At 33.3% G+C, this 21,096-nt stretch overlaps 2 protein-coding genes across 2 annotated transcripts; one reads left to right on the forward strand and one right to left on the reverse strand.

Annotated features, from left to right (window-relative positions):
- Nucleotides 1-11,181: 11,181 nt before the first annotated feature.
- LOC126774146 (UBA-like domain-containing protein 1) lies at nucleotides 11,182-14,201 on the reverse strand. Its single transcript, XM_050495493.1, has 4 exons — nucleotides 13,752-14,201; nucleotides 12,433-12,510; nucleotides 11,941-12,183; nucleotides 11,182-11,805 (listed from the first exon to the last, which is right to left on the reverse strand). The coding sequence occupies exons 1-4, from the start codon at nucleotides 13,857-13,859 to the stop codon at nucleotides 11,779-11,781; spliced, it is 456 nt and encodes a 151-aa protein (XP_050351450.1). The 5' UTR covers nucleotides 13,860-14,201; the 3' UTR covers nucleotides 11,182-11,778.
- Nucleotides 14,202-14,964: 763 nt separating this feature from the next.
- Nucleotides 14,965-16,966, forward strand: LOC126774509 (RNA exonuclease 5). Its single transcript, XM_050496071.1, has 2 exons — nucleotides 14,965-15,144; nucleotides 15,261-16,966. Exons 1-2 carry the CDS (start codon nucleotides 15,066-15,068, stop codon nucleotides 16,949-16,951), a joined length of 1,770 nt encoding a protein of 589 aa, XP_050352028.1. The 5' UTR covers nucleotides 14,965-15,065; the 3' UTR covers nucleotides 16,952-16,966.
- The last annotated feature ends 4,130 nt before the right edge of the window (nucleotides 16,967-21,096 follow it).

The following is a 21,096-nucleotide window of genomic DNA, read 5'->3' on the forward strand; positions in this document are numbered from 1 at the left end:
TACGATATATGAATATTTAAACAGTTTTATTCTGTTTTTTCGCATTATGAAAGACGGTGATTTCTTACTACCCAAAAGTTCGTATTTTCTGGGCGTATAGGTACTAATAAGTCTTCCTTCTGATAATGAGTAATTAAAAACGGATTCGGTATTTTAAAAGCACGCTGACAATCAGATTGAACTACCCAATTACATAATTTGAAGAAATATTTACTGGTTTAGGTTTGATTTTTTTATATAAGAAGAGCAATCGGGCAGGAGACTCGCCTGATGGAAAATGTGAAAACTACTACCGCCTGTGGACATCATCAATACCATAGGCCTTGCGGGTGCTTTGCCTGCCTTTAAGGAATGAGTACGCTCTTTTCTTGAAGGTTGCTATGTCGAAAAAGTCGCCGGCGAAAGCTGGTTCCACATAGAGTGCGAGGCAGGAAATACCTTAAAAATCGCGCTGTTGTGGATTTCCAGTAAGTTCCTTTTTTTAAATCATTTTGTGGGCTGGTGATGAGTGAATGTAACACACAAAGCCTCTCCCGTGATTGCTGTAAAGCATTCGTAACACTGGGTATCAAAAGCCAAAGTGAATGCGTGAAAAATTCTAAAAAGAGTTTTCCTTAAAATGACAAATACATTAATCTAAGAAAGAATTATAATATTAATCTACAAGAAAAAAAAGGAAAACTGTTTTAATATCTTTTTTTATATTTGCTGGCAAGGCAAATGACTCTACTCCACCTGGTAGTAGAGTCCAAACGCGACGACGCCTAGCGTACAGTCGGGAAGAATGTTCTGCGCTTGCCGCCCCCACCTTGCCGGCCCGCAAGATGCCTCGTTTGAAGGAACCCGGGTTGTAAGAGGAGGGGGAACACGTGCGCTGGTAATTTGAGCATTTTTTGGAAGTGCGACAAAGAAAGGAGTTGCCAAATTTCTTTGTGCGCGATGGAATTTATGTCACAGTTAGGCGGTGACATCGAGAGCCAGCACGCGTAGTAATGGAAGGGGGAAGCAGGAATTAAAATAATTTATCAGAGCACTCGCCGTGATACAGTCGATAGAAAGCGCTCAGTGCTGCTATCTCTCAACGCAATTGTAACGGCTCGAGGGGTATACAATTTCGTACAATATTCGTACATTTCGCAACTTATTTTAATATATAAGTAAAAAGTCTTTAAAAGCAGCGTGGTGGAATAAGCTCCAAACCTTCTCCTCAAAAGAGAGAGGAGGCCTTAGCCAAGCAGTGGGACATTAACAGGCTGTTACTGTACTGTAAAAAGTCTTTATTGTATAAAATAGTTTGAATTTCTGAAAATAGCAAAATGCAAAGTAAAATCGATCATTGTTATTACTTAGCATCCCATCTTTGAACATTCGATATAATATAGTTATTAAGAAAGATCGTGCCATTACAACGTAGTACCCATTATTACCGCCAGAAGTATATGATATTTTTGAATTTTATAAAAATGTCTTCTTCATTCACTAATTATATTAAAAAATATGTTCAAGAAATAATGTTTTTTGAGGAACATATCGGAAAACCTTGATAAAGGATTACTAACTTTGTAATACAATGTTTTTTGGTGTTAATAAATATCAGAAATGTAATGTGTCTATTTATGATATGTTATTCTATGGACCACTTTCCACAAATTTACGATTTTTAAGATCAGTATATATACTATAAATATTATTACTAATAACAAGCTTTTTAAATACTTAAGTAAAAATATGTTTTGGTTTCAGTTTTTCACTCCTGGTATTTTTTCTATTGTTGTAGTTGATATTTCACCATGATCCCAATCTGATGGTTCATTTCCTAATTCATCGTGACTTTGTATTGGAGTCAAAATATTAGAATGTTTGCTGTTTTTAAATATCAGCTGAAATTAAAGTAAAATGTATTTTTACATAATGAGCAAATACAACCTATAGAAATTATAAAAATTTTTTATCAAAGTAGTGACTGTTTGTAATTGCAATTAAAATTATTTACATCCTTTAAAAGCGATTCTTTTATTGATACAAATGGAGTATGTTTTATTTGACTTAATTTATATAAATATCATAAATTAATATAAATAAATAATAATTTATAATAGGTGGTAAACCAATCTGATCACTAGCTATTATAACTAATTAAATGCTTAACTGCCTAAATGTAAAGCCGCAGACCTGAAAGTCCTGGGTTCAAATCCAAGGTCGGGCCAATAAAAAGTCATTGGGTTTTTCTGTCGAAAATTGTCAGCAGCAGCCGGAGTCTGGAAGTTGGTACACTTCCGTGCCTCGGACAGCACGTAAAGCCCTTGGTCCTGCGCCTGAACTCTTTTCGGTCGTGACGGATTGCCGTCCCATCGGATTTTTAAAGTTAGGGAATAGATAGTGACATATCATGATCACTAACATACATAAGAATACAATTTTCTCTTTTGGGTAATTTCACTAGTCTTTTTTTAATGTAAATAAGTGCTCTATCGATTATAGACTTAAATAGTGCGTATGCGCAAATTTTTGCTCTGAAACTCGATACGAAGGGTCACAAAAGCTCTCTTAGAAGTCAGGGGTAACTATGAGTGTGATCTCAAATTTAGTAAAATATTGTCGTCTTTTAAATCGATGATCATTTATTTTGTAATACATAAATAATTATTCGTTTAGTATGTTTTAAAACCTGTTGTATCGAGTGAGGACGCGGGTTACAAATAATGGATAATTGAAGCGAAAACATGTCTCGTAACACGCGTAAACGTGACGTACCTAAAGGCAGTATTGCTTATTACGTTATTATATTTTTCTGATTTTTGATATTAAAAAAAATTGTCTGATATAAAGTAAGCTTTTTATCGCATTCCAGGGATGCAAATGACGCAGTGATGATGAATGATGATAATGAATTATTATACAAACTTATTAGACAATATGAATATAGGGCATGATAATATGAAATACATATGTCTCTGTGGTAATATGCATATAGTATTTAGCATATGGGTTAGTATAAAACATGTAAAAAATATTTGAGAATTATTCAGAAGTAAGAGAAAAACATATTGTTATGCAGCTTTATTTATTGAACTTGTTTTTATATAAGCTTTAGAGCACCAAAAAATACATACATTTGCACAAGCATGTTAATATATTCAAGTATAAAATATTATTTTATAATGAAAGGGCATTTTACCTATAATATTATGCAGTTTATTCTTTTTCAAAATAAATAATTAATGTTCATAGGTTTTGAAATTAGTTACAATATAATATTATTTACCTATGAAGTAAATTTACTTAAGAGAAATTAAGTAGGTATATTACTTGTTTTAATGTTCTTTTGGAATTATTTCATTTGCCAGCACAGTCACTAACCAACTGAGCTCATTAAAATAAAATTATTTTAGAAGTTTTTGATGCTCACAGAAGTATACAGGTATTGTTTTTTTTTTATACTTATTTCTTTTTCAGATTTGTTGTATTATCTCAGAGAATATACTGCGAATATAACTTTAAAAGTTATGTAAATATTATAATAAACTATAAATTAAAGCTATTTATGGCTTTGTAACACATAAATAATAAAACAAGAATGAAAGGATTTCTACAACTATTATCAATTTTTTGAATTGATTTATGTCATAAGAAAAAAAGTTAAAAATATTGATAAAAATATTAATTCACTACTCAATACTACAACATATATACAATTATTATTACACATACAACTATCTTTCTTTATTCTACTCTGTTAATGCTTTTTCTTGTAATATTGTATTGTAATATATTTACTTGGTTTGATTTTAAGGAAACCCTTACATTACCTTATAAATTTGGGGGTTTTCGTATATCCACACCCACAATATTGAAACGACAATAATTGTTATACTAAAAAGTAAATAATTTGTAGAATACGTATATGCATCAACGAATATTCCACACCAATTCAGGCTAATTTTCTGCATTTTAATTTAAATCGTGTTCATTACTTTTAGCTCGATTTACCCACGCAACTATTGTAAATTTATAAGAAAAATATGTAGGTAATATCACTCAAATCATTTTGAATCAGAAATCAAGTTGTTTCATGTCAATGTCATAAATCATGACAAAATAAAATAATTGGCATTTTGAATAGCACAATAATTAAGTACCTACACAATGTTTTTAAAAAATGAATGTGGGTAATACAAATATTAAGATAAAAACTTAGGACCAGTAACGAATAAAACAAATGAATATATCCTTATTTTTCATGTCATAATAATTATATTTGGCATGGCATTTTAGTTCACATTTATACAATAATAGGAAGTAGCGTAAGTATCCTAAGGCAAGACAGTGCGGGTGTGGCAGTGCCCACCGATGATGACCTATTTATTTATTACACAAGATTATTATTTACACTAGCAATACCATATAATAACGAAATATTGTTGGCAGTCATAGAATTGTAGCAATGTTTTATATTCATTACTATAATATTTTGCACTAGTGGATGACTGACTCGTCGATGGGAGCAGAAAGCAAGCCTTATACACGTTCTATGTATCTTTTGCATGCGTACCAACTTTTAGCCATATCTCTACCAATCAATGCAATGGGGTCTTTACGGGCGCTTAGCTACGCCACTGAGAAGACGTGCTTCAAACCAAAAAAATAAGAAACACCAAATGCTTTTCATAAAATATAAATTTATATATATAACTTTTTTCTTTTGCCGATCATAAATATATCCTATTTAGATTAGGGTCTGTTGCTTCTAACTAAATATAATTTCAGTAACAGTTTTCTCAGTGGTGTTATAGTGTTTTAACTTTTCTAATATTAATTTATAATGCTTTCTTTATCATTTTTTTTAAATCAACTTACATGAAGTTTGTTTTTCTCAGGTTTTCAAAAGAACCTTTATAGGTTAAGAACCGTAACTCAAGTGATAATTATCACAAAATTAGTAAGATGTAATTAAAAATATATATTCTTTTTTTTGTACTAAAATAATCTTTAAAAGGTTATTATAATGTAAGAAAAAATGGTATGAAAAAATTATGATTATATCATGTTAACTTTTCAGGAGCCATATTTTCAGGTGAACAAACAAATAAATCTATCGGAAGTCGACTTTATGATTGCGGATTTTTTCACAAAGCACGCGAAATATAGTAGTGATATAGAGCTGCACTTTTCTCGGGTTTGACTTCGATTTCCATTTCCGGAACCACACACCTAGTATGTTGACTGCGGATTGGAGACGTGTCTTGGTGACGGCGGGGCTACGGGACGTCGTATATATAGCGGTATCATCCGCGAATAGGGCTAGTTCGGTTGCTCTTGTTCTCGGGATATCCAAGCGCGTTGCGCCAGACTTTATCGAATGATAATGGGCTTATTTTAGGCATTCGCCTTTGCTACATCTAGAAATATAGCACCCGTACTTTTACATAGTCGATTGATCCGTTAAGCGGTGCACTTGATAGACACTCGAGTGCCCGGGTCGGAATCCGAACTGCTCGTCTCTAATTAGGTTATTTGCCTTAACAAAGACTTTGAGTCGTACTAGAATGATACGTTCGTATAATTTAGCCATCGAGTTAAGGAGGCTTATAGGGCGATAGCTAGACGGTAAGTTATATGGCTTACCGGTTTTGTGAATGCCTATCACTATGGCCTCCTTCCATTGTTCCGGGAAGGTGCATCCGGCCATTAGGACGTTGAATATGGTTACTAGTAGACATATTATATGACGGGGTAGGTACTTAATTACCTAGTTTGATATTCTGTATATTTTTATCTTCTCTTAATGCAGTTTAAGCTGTGAACTGCGTTAAGTCTCTTCTCTTACTCTTCATGTAGATACTAGTGCTTTCCGCTTTCGATAGAAGATAATATCGATATTGAATATAATATACATTTTTTACATTTTAATTTTACATACACAGTTCGGGACGCGATAGTTACAATACAGAGCCATAGCATATCATTGTACATTTGCTTGTGATGAAAGTAAAATTAACAATCTCGAATGTGAAGGATGCGGAGAGCAAAGAAGGATGCAAACATATTATGGCATTGCTCTCATAGCCAGTGGCGGCCTTAGGGGGTGGCGAACAGGGCAATCGCCCGGGGCCTCGCTCTTGCAGGGGCCTCGCGCAACAACCCAAACAAGTTTTTAAAAATATAGATTTTTTAACTATATTTTTTTTATTTAAAACTTTTGATTTTGATCCTTTATTACTTATTAAGGTTATAACATAACGGTAAATTAAAATAAAGAATAATTAATTTATTCATTCAAAACATAATTGAAAAATTCATTATGTAGAACTTGAATATCGCGAATCGGGACATAATGATCTGCTCCTCATTCGCTTGAGGAATCCCCGTTTCATTTCGTTCGTCAACTCTTGTCACCTTGGAATTATTTTGCTTGCAGTATAAGTTACAAAGGCAGTTCAAAAAGGAAAAGAGCTATCAAAAGAAAGCTGGTAAAAGAAAATCTACGTGGAGTGGACAAAACATTTATTGACTGACAGTGACTCTAATCCTGATCCAGTAGAAAACATTCCTTCCCCATCATCATGGGTGCATTAAGTAAAAACAGCGAGGATGATGATGAATTAACTACATCATTGTCTCTCAGGTCACCGGAGCCGCCGTCAACTCTATCCAGTCAAGAACACGAATCTGAGTCCGAGTCTATGTCTACATCCATGACTGCTGGAATGGAAAATCTGAATCTTCAAAATGGCCCCGGTTTATGGTCCATAACAATTACTGATGTAGACCGAATTGAGATTGTATTAAAAGGTCCAATCCAGGTTAAATTTGATTGATTTATTTCCCGTAAATGATGATGGACGGCGATTCAGCGAATATCATTATAATAAGATATTAGTTAACAATGAAAAGCTTGACATGGGCTGGATGATTTATTCACAAACAAAGGGATGCCATTTACTGCTTTCCGTGTCGAATAATCGGGCTAGAAAATACAAAGATTGGATCAAGTGAAGAAGTGTGTGATTGGAAACATTTGGGTGATTACCTAAAGTCTCACGAATCTAGTCGACAGCACAAAGATTGTATGCTGAAATGGATTCATTTAGAGAATGGTTTAAAAAGCTGTTCCACGATTGACTTCTTGTCTAAGTCACAAATCGAACAAGACAGGCAACGTTGGAGAGATATTTTAGAACGATTGCTTGCAATTGTAAATTTTTTAGCATCTCACAATTTGGCCTTCAGGGGTCATAGACAAGCGTTAACTTTATAGATTTAATAAAGTTTATAGCCCGATTTAATCCCGTGCTGAGACTTCACATAAAATAAGTAAAAGATAAGACAATTAATGACCACTGACCACCATGACATCGGAAAAAGTATTCAAAATGAGCTCATACAATTAATGGCAAGTCGCGTGAAGACTCAAATTGTTGAAAAAATAATAAATATTACTCGATTATTCTTGATTGTACTCGCGACGTTTCTCGTATTGAGCAACTTTCAATTATTATAAGATTTTTTAATAAAAATACAGCTGAAATTGAAAAATATTTTATTGTTGTTCGCCGGCTCAAGTCAGAGGTGGGCTATTTTAAATGCTCATGTTAAATCGTTGGGATTGCAGGTTAGCATCGTTGCATGCCGTTAAATACCAACTAAGCGATATATATGATGCTATAAATGATTTAGCAGAAAAAACAACAGATTTACAATTGGTCAGTGAATGCCATTCTATAGAAAAGGAAATAACTACCTACGAATTTGTAGTTGAGAATTTGCAATTGTCATATGGTATGACATTCTTACAAAGATAAATGTTCAAAGAAGTCACAAGACGACGTAAAATAAGGCATTTTGATTATGAAGGGGAAAATGAAGCTCATGAATTGAATACGGAAGAAAATTTTAAAATAAACTATTTTTATGTCATTGTCGACAATGTGCGCGCAAGCTGCCATCCTAGGTTCGAAGCTCTTAAACATCATGAAAGCATATTTGGTTTCATGTATAATATAAAAAGATTAAAGGAAATTAGTGATAGTGAACTTTTTAAGCAATGCAGCGACTTGCAAATATCTATGACAGTAGGAGAATCGTGTGATATAGATAAACATGAATTGTACGAAGAACTGAATATGTTCATCCGTGTGTATGAAGGAAACGACGACATTATCTCGGTTCTGAAATGCATAATAGAAAAAAATATTACTGAAGTTTACCCCACTATCGAAATAGTCCTAAGAATTATTGCTACCACACCTGTTACAGTAGCGTCTGCTGAAGGGAGTTTTTGAGGCTTAAAATTATTAAAACATATTTGAGCAATTTGAGGAAACGATGACACAAGATCGGCTTTCAGCCCTTGCTATTCTTTCAATCGAAAATAATGTAGCTCATTCGTTAGATTATTGTGCTTTAATTAAAGATTTTAGTCTTAGGAAAAGCCGCAAATATCAATTTTAAAATAGACCATATCTGTATTTGTTAATTTTGTAATGTAAATTCAATATAAAATATTTTAAAACTCAAATTATATTTATTTGTATTTTAGCATTTCTCCTCAAACATGACAAATACCTAAATCAAACAACCAGACCTACTTTTGCATCACATACTTTTCACGAAAGGCAAAGGGCCTCGCGAAGACCTGCCGCCCGGAGCCTCGCAATGGGTAAGGCCGCCTCTGCTCATAGCGAAGTGAGGAGCCTACTTGTAATTAATAAATAAACTGTTACTGCAAGAAACCATTTTTATGTAAAAGGTAGGCAAACAGGCAAGAGTTTGCCGTAGTTGAGTTCAAGTCCAAATCTAAGTATCACTAGGTAAACTAGAAGATCAACGGTGGTAGTTTTACATTTAATTCAATACTGTAACAAGACGATTCAAAAGTGTGTTTAAAGCCTATTTGAATAAAAAAATATTTGATTTAACTTTCAAAGAAACATAATGTGGTCCAATTCAAATCAACTTATATCATTGGTGATACGGCGTTCGCAAATCATCTTCAAGATTACCAATTTACGTTAAAATACATTTTACATGGATATAAATTTTATGACAACACTATCATATATATAATTAATAGGCATTGGTACTGTATAATAAATTTGTAAGAGTTTATTTTAATACTAACCGAAATATAAAATCAAGAATAACGCGAAAATACTGGCGAAATTGTAAGGGCGGGCGAACGACGTAGTCGTATCAATATGATGCGTCGATCGGTCGATCCAGAAAATAATTTAAGAACTCGTAACTTTAAAAAATTGTAAAAAAATCATTTTTACAGATACCGTAAAAATATTTACTAGTATTTTTTACATTTTAAATATGATTTTTTGAGATCATAAAAAAATTAAGCTCACCTTTTTAATTGGAAGTCAGTCGTCCGAATCTCATGAAGATATCTAAAATTATCATCGATCACTTCATATTTATTTTACAATTTTAAACTCGACCTTGTATATACTTATATTTATTATTTAGTCAAATAGTATTGATACAAAATTCCGATGTTTGTTTGTTTTGGGGTAATTTACTGTTATTATTGTATAATTTAATGTTATTTACTTGCATCTTTACTATACGTGTGCTTATCAATGTTTACAATTTTTTGGCCACATTCCATCATCATAATATAACCAATGTTTTTTTTTACTTCGATTGAGAAAAAAAAATTAAATATAACTGTTCTTTTTGCACTGGCGATATATGGCATGTTTGTACTTGATCTTCGTCTGCCTTCATAAATTAAATTAAAAAATATATATATTGCTTTTGTAAAGTTTTTTAAGTAAGATATTATATACGACTGTCCAACACAGACTAAGCAAAGAGCAAATTATATTATATTAAATAATTTCGTTTATAAAAATGCACGAACCAGTTTTAATGAAAGTAGCCGGAAGCTACTTATTACAGAGCGATTCGTACGCTGTGTATTCAAAGTAGTTTTACCTCGGTGAAAAGAGCTGTATTATACTAGAGATATTCAGTAAAATAAATTTATTTATTTGATTCCACCCCGAAATAGTCAGTATTACCTATTGTTATTAAACTCATCTTTTACTCCTATATGAAAAAAAAAATAGATTCGTAGCATTTTCTTTAAAAACATAATGGTTTCTCAAGATAATTTTACTCTCATACTTTATTAACCTCAGGGATTCCTTAAACTTATTATACATTAACTGTTACCGATGTTGGTAAAATAAAACTGTACGAGCTAAAAAAATATTATCAGTGCTTCTTTTAAAACTTTTTTTTAAGTAAAAATCTTGTCGTATTTGTGTACACTATTCGTTTAAGACCCAAGCCAAATTTTAAAACTCTTTGACGTTAATAGCTTACGAAATTTGATTCAATTTTATTAGCGTAATCAATATTCGTATCAATTTCTAAAATTCATATGTCAAGACGTCAAAGTGATTTTGTACAAACAACATATTCTTAATTATTTTTCGGTGTGTATATTTGGACCAGGTTTGCAGCATTTGACGCATTTTCTAGCTCAAGAGTGAATAGATTTTAAAAATTTGAGTTTTCATTAAATTTGTTAATCGTGGATATAAATAAATTAATATAGACGCTACAGTTTTATGGCTAGCATTTTTTAATTTCACTTCAACTTTTTTACTAATAAAAGTATTTAAAAAAGAAATGTTTAGTAGTGAAATCACGTAATTGTATTCATATCCTTATATTACTTATTTAGAATATTTACTCGCAGATAATTATCGCGTTTTTATCGTAATAGTTTTTAGATTTTTAACACCGAATATTACACGTTATCCATATATATAAGAGGATAGAATTAAGTATTTTAAACATATTCAAGTCTTTTACCTGCATTTTGTGTCTTTTCTACGTAATTATTCAACAAGTATTAGTAAAAGAGAGATAGTATTTGAATTCAATTTAAATAGAATACGTACAAGAGCAAATAATGTAAAAAACCGAGACTTACATTTTGCTCTTGATTTCACATACATATATTAAATTTATAAAAAAATATATTTAGGGATATCCTTTTAGACAAAAAGACGCGAATATGTTTTTAATATATTTTTGTTTACACTTCATTTAATTTCTATCAGAAAGAACTTAATTGAATGTAATTATTGTTCATACCAGTTACTCTACGTTATATTTATGCAACAACTGTTTAGTATTTTATGTTATAAATATTTATTTAATATAGGTAAGTATGTACAAGAAATTAACATATTTTAATGATTTTCCTTATTTATTTTTAATTACAAGAATTAAATTGCAAAAAATGACATGTGAACATTTTGTCTTAACTAATCACTTTAATTGTATCCTTAATATTGTCTTTTACGAAGCTGTATAATATTGAAGAATATAATACGTTTTTTATTCAAAAATGATATTCGCTTACAGTAAATAGTGTATAGAAAAGTATATAACATTAAACGAAAAAAAAAACAACAATAATTTCATCTTTCATAATTATCATACAGCCATAATCATTACTTTACCACTACATAGTTATGATACCAATTTTTATAATCACAGTGAAAGATCTATAGGTATCAAAAACTGTTATAATATAATAATAATATTATTCTATAGTGCATTTTGTTTTAGAAACCACTATATGAACAGTGAGAATATTTTATGTTTAACATGATTGACTATATCACCCCATATATTGTCCAGCAAACTTAAGCTGCAGAGGGGTGTTAGAAATAATATTCACAATCCACAGCTCACATTGCGCACCATTATAAAAATAAATTATAGATGATCCTAACCTAAGTATTCAGCTTATCTTGGCATATGTTCTCTGCAAATCTGAAATAAATAATATATCTTAATATTATAACATTATAATTTTTTTAAATTACAAAATAAACAACAAATAAGATTCTAACAATTGTATCAAATATATGACAGATGCACTGGTTTCATAAGCAAAGATCTACTTACTGCAGTTGAGCAGGAAAGTGGGGCAAAATTTGTTTGCGGGTTCGGGTTACTAGCAAAAGCATTCATCTGCATTTGCGTTGGTGGAGGATGCGTGGCAAGAGGGGATACTGGCGGCGCCATGCCGCTCACACCCCCTCCACCTGCATTATTTGGACTTCCCGTTGTTGATAACCTTGAAAATGCTGCAAGAGCATCGGGGAAGTTTGGTGGTGTTGCAGGAGTATTACATGGTGTCATTAATTGCTGAAATATTAAAAAAATACTATTAAAATTAATAAATAATAATTAAGAATTATAATTTATTATTATGAAATATAAAATTATATTTTTTTATAAACTGTATAATAATTGTTGTTTTTATAATTGCATCCTTGTAATTTTTTTAAAGTTTTATATTGAATATACATTTTGTATTTCATTATAACAATATTTATACCTTTCATATAACTACTAATATGTAAATGTATAAAATGACAGGACGAGAACCAATACCTGATGGTAATGTGGTGCCGCTATGCCATTTGCTCCAGATGGGATGGCAACCTCTTGAAAAAATATTGACAGTGCTGTCTGCAATGTAATGTTTTAAAAATTATATATACAATCAATTGCACTGTTGAATAAATTAATTCTATGTGCACAGAATTTATATACAAGGAAAATAGAAATGAAAAACTTTAATTATATTCAATAATAATAACAATAAAGTAAAAAATAAATAGAGAATATCAGGCACAATTTTCTTCTTACTTTTAAAAGAAAGTTTTTCTATAAAATACATTATTAGTTCTTCTACATTTTCCACCGAGCATGTAATATTTAAGTATATAATATAATCTTATATCACAATATTGTTAAGTTTTTAGTTGTTTAATCAAAGTTATGCAATGTGTAATTAAATTCTGCATTATTAATTAAACATTTATTGTGTTTGTTATAATTATTATTATTGTTTATAACTTAACCTTACATCTTATTTTGATAAAAACAGAGTACATTAAAAAACATTCATATATGAATTACCCTAATCTTTATTGGGTTGCTTGGTTAATATGTGAAATTATTTTGTGATGTCAAAGTTGACGTCTTTCACCTAATTCATAATTGGGTTTATCTTAAATTAACATACTAAAAGTAAATACAATTTTAGTAAATAAAATTTTAGTAAAAGTAAATAAAATTGTATTTACTTTTAGTGTGTTAATTTAAGATAAACCCAATTATGAATTAGGTGAAAGACGTCAATTTTGACATCACAAAATAATTTTACATATTAACCAAGCAACCCAACAAAGATTAGGGTAATTCATATATGAACGTTTTTTAATGTACTCTGTTTGATAATGGTAACAAAAACAACTGTTAGAATAGTGAAATCACAATATAGTGTCCCACAGTTGGGCAAAGGCTAATTCACATATAAGTATTTGAATTCTCACTTTGCAGTGAGGTAGATAACATAAAGGTTAATGATTACAAATTTACACAATGCTGTACACAACTTTCTTAAGAAATATGAATAAATACAACCCCTGCTTGGCTTTATGTGTCATTATTGTTATTGTTAATTTATTTACAAACTAGCTTATTTTGTCATTACTATCAATGTGTACGCGTTCTAGATACGGTCAAGGTAAATGATCGTACAATTGTCCCACTAAAGCAAATCCCTATTTCAGTATGATTTGTATACGCAAAGGGTAGGATTTAACTATTTTCAAGATAAGATTTTGTGTTTTGTTACAAGATATGAAGTAGTAGCAGCCATTTCATGATTTAATTGTTTGTTTACATGTATTTCACAAATTTACCTCAAATTGCCAATGTGCAGCTTGGAGTAACTGTTTAGCTTGTTCTCGTGCACAACCAGCCGCAAGTACAAATTGATTAATCATAACTTGTTCACGTAAAGAATCCATTTTATATTGTTCTGATAAAGTATAAGTTCACCAAATCAGCAAGAAAAGTAGTTGTAGCAAAGCAAATGAATGTTTATTCACGTTATGAATACGAACGTAATATTATTGTGGCGCTAGTGGGATACAAGTACAATGAGAGCAAGCGAGAAAACACGAGTTTACATAATACTCTTCGTCATTATTTTTAGTATTAGTATGGCGGACCGCGGATGTCCTTGTTGCTTTTTTATTTAGTGATATAGCAGCATCCAGGATTCAGCCTACAATATTATTTAATGTTTATGTTAAGTATATAACATAAAGCTTAACCAGAAACGTCAAATAACGCTAGTCAATCTTAAAGAAGCAGGTTGAAAATTTCAGATAATATTTGTCACGTGTCTATTTTAATACTGATAAAAGAGCATTAGGCAGATTTCTGTCAAGTTTAAATTGTTGTCAAAATTTATGTAGATGAGGTATATTTGAATTGTAAAAAAGTCATTTCATTCACAAAAAAATATAATTAATTAATGTTATATAACAATCAATATAAGCCATAATAATTAAACTCAAATAAATATCTTTATTAGTAATCGCTTAATATAACGATTAACTATTACTTCATCTCTAATTATTGCTGACGTTGACATTAATTTTAAGACAACGGCTCTTATATTAAAACTCAAAAGAATATCATATATAAAAAGATATAAATTTTCATTTCTCCTTTGATATTTTTAAGGCGAATTTAACAGATTATCTTTGAATTGGTAAAAATATTTTACGAAATTTATGCAATGTTGTCTTAAAATACGCTCTAATAGACTGGTATTTAGAGCAATACAATAAAAAAGAAATCGAAATGACATTTGTTGCATAGGGCTGTATGTCAATGAATAATCGTTGATTAATTTATTGATATCGATATTAACAATATTTAAGCTAGTCCATATTTTTTTAATGTTTTTTTAAATATCAATAGACAGATAATATTTGAAGTTAAATTGCATACGAATTTTTATTTATCGCTGTATTTTTCGTAAATACTATTTGTTATTCCAGAATTTCAATGTTTCGTTGTTGGTGAGGTATCGATTATCAACATCACTACTATTATTAAAAGTTTGAAGTTTAAGAGAATTGCAAACAGCAATGTGGTTTTATAAAGTATTTTAAGTTGTTAATTTAATTTTGTTAATAACTTGTGTATTGCTGTACGTGTAAATGATTGATTATACTATTATGAATATCCACAATATTTCCGGTGAACCAGCCAACAAAAAACGTAAAACGAAAAATGGATGTAAGTTTAAAAAAATTGAATAGTGATCTCTTTGATCTAAATATATTAAATGACAGTTGTATTTAATATATTTAGTTATTTTAATTTATTATTAACATTTACGTGAATGTCTACAGGTCAAATTGAAACGGCAGATGATGAGAAAAATATGTCTTCAACCTCTGCTCAAAAGTGTGTCAAAATTAGAAAGAGGCATGTTCCTAGTTTTCGTTTGAAAGCTACTGGAGAAACTGCAGCATTAAAAGTACCTGCTGATAGTCGAATACCATTGCTGCTTACAGACATACAACATTTACTTTTACATTCGTTATTAGGAAACCTTAATTTAACCCAGTCACCTCGTTGGTACGTGTTAGACAAATGTGGTCATATAAGTAAAACAACTTGTCTCATAATTGAAGGAATTTCTATAAAGCATTGGGAGAAATATAACGATGTTATGCTCAAAACTAGGAAAATATTTGATAATAGTATTGTAGAAATTCTAACACCATCAATTTACAGTGGATCTTTAGTTAAAGAACTTGCATTGGTACCTTTATCTGAAACAGAGAAGGAAAGCATTATACAGCAATATGGCAGTATGAACTTAGCTCTGGAAGTAAGAAAAGATTTAATGATTATGATGAAAGCTGTTTTTCCTATTGGAGATGGAACACCTGAAGATATTGAAATCACTAATCTTGATGAAAAATTCCCGAGAACTCAACTTATACTATCGGCTTGGCAATTAATTGAAGAAAATTATCCAGTTCCTTTAAAAGGGAAGTTAAAAAATGCATATGTAGATTATGTTATGTCAAAAAATGAATATAAGCCTGTTACAGCAAAATCTCCTATGTTTGGTATAGACTGTGAAATGTGCCTAACTGATGCTGGCTCTGAGCTTACTCGTGTGTCTGTGGTTAATGAGAAACATGAGACTGTTTATGAATCATTAGTAAAACCTTATAATAATATCACTGATTACTTGACTAGGTATTCTGGTATTACAAAATCATTATTACAAAATGTTAGTAAAAGACTAGAAGATGTTCAAAAAGAATTAAGAGAGTTATTACCTCCTGATGCTATTTTAGTGGGACAGTCTTTAAATACAGATTTACATGCCTTGAAAATGATGCATCCTTATATAATAGATACCAGTTTAATTTATAATTTCACAGGAGAAAGATACCGAAAACCAAAACTCAAAACTCTTGCTAGAGAATTTCTTCAAGAAGACATACAAATAGGTAATACAGGTCATTGTTCTGTGGAAGATTCCCTAGCTTCTTTAAAATTGGTTCAGCTTAAGCTAAGCAAAAGCATAGAGTTTGGAGATGCAGTACACACTAATAGGCAGAAATATAAAGAAAATGCAATCAAAATGGCAACACAACCACACTATGCTTTATCAATTTTTAATCATATTATTGAACAAAAGAAAACATCTTTGGTTGTTGGTTGTGATAATATTACCGGTGATTATCATACATTTTTAACTCAAGCCAAAGAAAGTCTTTGTACACAGCTTAAAAAAAACAAATCGAAAAAGGTAAAACTGAATACTGTTGATGAAATAGAAGATGTTATATCAACAATAGCAGATGCAGATGATTATAATTTAGTAATGGGTCATTTAAAACTTGGTGACGAAGCTTGTGATGACATAAAAAATGTACATAAAGTAGATGAATGGGTAACAAGTGTTTGGAATAGTCTCATAGAATCTGCTTTGTTTGTGGTTGTGTTTGGTGGTACAACTAATGAAAATGGTATTGCTATGATAAAAGTAAAGGGTACTTCAAACAGAAGTAATAAATAAATGAACATCGTGAAATGTTTTTTATTTCTTTGGTTATATATAGATTTTATTAACTTATAAAGTAAGTTGCAATTTTTATGTATTTAAGGTGTTATTTAACACACCTTATCTGCAGGCTGCAAATCCTCATATAAAGTAGGAAGGTTCAGTCGGGACACAAATTATTAGTTTCTGGTTTAAACATGCTTTTCAAAGTATGGGCAAAATTGGGGTAAAAGCATTTAAAAATTTAAAAAAAAAAACAAATCTAGTCCAATGTTTTAATTTACCTAAATTAGTGACCTCCAGGTATTGACCTGGTACCTAAATCTAGCCCTAGCTATTTTGATATTTTTCATGAACATTAAAAACTAGGTACTTTTAGATATTGTTATATTTAAAAAGTAGTATTTAAAATTATTAGTAAAAAGTATTATTCTCTTCCAAAATTTTCTTAACCAATACATTTATAGAATTAATAATATTGTATGCTAATGTGCTAAGTGCGTTTTAATAAAAAACAAAATATATTTATCTCGAATTTGTAACGTGCATAATACAAAAAACAAGCATAAACTTATTACTTAACTCTGTTACCTGAAGAAAATGGGTTAGAAACTTTTTAGTGCACTCCATGAAAAATGTCTTTAAATGCTCTAACAACAGTATGCAACAAAAAGTTAGTTAAATAACGATTTAATTTTACATTATATATTTATGCAAACTTATCCTAATAATTTTATCTTTCGATGGATATTAACGATCCAAATTAACGTAAAATGAGGCGTAGGTAGATACTAAGTTTCTAAAAAACAACAAATATTAAACAATTAGAACAATTTTCAAATACTGTCTTGAATTAATCTTGAGGTAAATGAAAAAATAATTTTACCATTTACCTTCGTAAATTATTCATTATTTTGACCAATATTAAAAATATGGATACTATAAGCTTTTTTTTTAAATTTCTTTATGCGCGATGGAATTGATGTCACAGTTAGGCGGTGACATCGAGAGCCAGCACGCGTAGACTTATGAATAAGGAGGAAGCAGGAATTAGAGAGAATTATTCCTCAGAGCACTCGCCGTGATACAGTCGATAGAAAGCGCTCAGCGCTGCTATTTCTCGACGCAATTGTAAAGGCTCGAGGGTGTTTGTGACCTTTAGACGTAAAGTAATAATACCAATAATACGGACCGCACATCGCTGCAACCGATCCAAGGCCTCCAGTAGGTACTTAGTGGAGCCATCCTAAAGGTACTCCACGCAAGACCGTACCTGTGGTTTTGTAACAGGCACAGTTGTTGGGGCGTGAAAAAACGCCGCACCTTGTTCAGAACTCCGAGTTTCCGTGAAGCTGTTTTTATAACAGCCTCGATGTAATCCCTTAGACTAAGGTCGCAGCGAACATCAATCCCCAGCATGGCGATTTTGCTTTGTATCACCAGCCGAGTACCACAGAGGGAGGGGAAGAGGGGAAAATATTTTTTTTTTTTTATATTCGCCGGGAGGGCAAATGACTCTACTCCACCTGATGGTAAGTGGTAGTAGAGTCCAAACGCGACGACGGCCAGTACAGACGGGAAAAACGTTCTGCACTAGCCGCCTTCGCCTTGCCGGCCCGCAAGATGCCTCTTCACGCCTCGTTTGAAGGAACCCGGGTTGTAAGAGGAGGGGAACACGTGAGCTGGTAAGGAATTCCATTTTTTGGAAGTGCGACAAAGAAAGGAGTTGCCAAATTTCTTTGTTCGCGATGGAATTGATGTCACAGTTAGGCGGTGACATCGAGAACCAGCTCGCGTGGACTTAAGAAGGAAGGGGGAAGCAGGAATTAGAGAGAATAATTCCTCAGAGCACTCGCCGTGATACAGTCGATAGAAAGCGCTCAGTGCTGCTATCTCACGACGCAATTGTAAAGGTTCAAGGGTGTTTGTGACCTTTACGTCGCCAATAATGCGTACGGCACGTCGCTGCAACCGGTCCAAGGCCTCAAGTAGGTACTTAGCGGAGCCATCCCAAAGGTGCGAGCAATATTCCACGCAAGACCGTACCTGTGTTTTGTACAGCAGGCACAGTTGTTGTGGCGTGAAAAAGCGCCGCACCTTGTTCAGAACTCCGAGTTTCCGTGAAGCTGTTTTTATAACAGCTTCGATGTAATCCCTTGGACTAAGGTCGCAGCGAACGTCAATCCCCAGCATGGCGATTTTGCTTTGCTTCACCAGCGGAGTACAACAGAGGGAACGGAGGGAAGAGGGGAAAATGTTGAATAGTGACTTTTTCGCTGTGAGAGCGCATACCTGTGTTTTCTTGGGATTAAACTCAACAAGATTATCAGAGCCCCATTTGGCGATGAGTTCGAACGTCCTATCGAGTTCAATGACAAGATCCTTCCACCCCTCCTCAATTTCCGCTCGCTCAGCACTGGGTATGCATATGCGTCCGTGGTATCCACCATGCACTGTACTATCGTCTGCATAGCAATGTATGTTCCCAAGAGAGAGCATATCATTGATATGCAAAAGAAAGAGCGTGGGAGATAGCACAGATCCCTGGAGGACCCCTGCATTCAGTACATAGAATTGTGAACATCAACCATAAACTAAAACACGAAGGCTACGCTTGTGTGGGAAGCTGGCAATCCAGGTGCAAAGTTGAGCAGGCAGATCATATGCCGACAGCTTGGAGAGAAGACTTCTGTGCCAGACCCTGTCGAAAGCCTTGGAGATATCGAGGCTGACAGCCAACGATTCCCCATGCTTGTCGATAGCTTCACCCCAGAGGTGTGTTACGTACGCAAAGATCGCCTGTAGACCGATTTGGTCGAAATCCGTACTGACGATCATTAATTAGACAGTGATCTTCTAGGTAATGGATCAGTTGGTTGTTTAGAATCCGTTCCATCACCTTACAAAGTACTGAAGTGATAGATATAGGCGATAGTTTGCCGGGTCAGACCGATCCCCTTTTTTGGGAACCGCTTGCACATTAGCTCTTCTCCAAGCCTCCGGCACACATCCCGAAGAGAGAGAAAGTTGGAACAGGCGCGTTAACACAGGAGACAGCTCCGCCGCGCACTTCTTCAGCACTATGGCTGGTATTCCATCGGGACCGCTAGCTTTCCGTACATCAAGTGATTGCAGCTCTTGGAATTTTTATTGTAGTTTGCTTTCAGTGTGTCAATGTTAGATGCCCCGCTAACGCAGCCGTTGATCCACTCGCGATATGCCGCCTGCTTAGATGATACAGCATCGGCACATTCACGAATGAACCAACGGTTACGCTTACCCCTGCTGACGAGATCTGAGCTAGGAATGTTGTTTCTATTCCCAACATGATCTCGTCAGCAACTGCAGTGGCGCTAGCTGTCGGGTCATTCCCACTGAAGCAACGTTCCTTCCAAGGGACCGACGCATAGTAATCGCGCATACCGTCCCAATCTGCCGACTTATAGTGCCAAACCCGACGTTTGCATACCGCTGGTGGCGGCAGCCTGGTTTGTGGCACTCTGATAGATATAAGGCTGTGATCCGAAGAATCAAGTGGACCTTGAACCAAAACCTGATACTCCACCGGGTGAGAAGTCAGCAGAAGGTCCAGTAGAGAAGGTGCTTGCCCATCAATTTCTGGGATCCTGGTGGGCTGATCAACCAGTTGGGTCAAGTCATGTGTGAGAGCAAAAGCATGAGCAGTCCTTCTAGCATTAAAATCCCACAAAAACACCAATTCCGCGTTAGGAAACTGCTCTTGTGCAGCATCTGCCACCCGACTAAGATGGTCAAATAATCGGGTTGTCTCCAAGTCACCATTGTGGGATCTGTAGAGGCAAACGTAGACTCGACTCTGACGAACCAGGTCCACACGTACCACCAACATGGAGAAGGAGGGGTCCTCCAAGCAGCACAGTCGGTGACAGCAAACATCTTTCAAGCATGTAGCCGGGGTAGCTGGTATCAGCAGGACGGAGTATTTGTGTCTCCGTGAGAAACAACATTGCTGGCCGTGCTGTCTCGAGATGGTGGTGGACAGCGTTGAGGTTAGCATGGAGTCCACGGATGTTAGAGAACTCGACCTCAAACAGCGTGGGTATGGTGAGGGTGTGCACCGCTGTACGACCGTTATTTCTGTTTTATTGCGCTAACATTTGGGAAAAAAATGGAAAAGAGAA

This window comes from Nymphalis io, chromosome 16, assembly GCF_905147045.1.
Source record: "Nymphalis io chromosome 16, ilAglIoxx1.1, whole genome shotgun sequence".
Taxonomy (NCBI): Eukaryota; Metazoa; Arthropoda; class Insecta; order Lepidoptera; family Nymphalidae; genus Nymphalis; species Nymphalis io.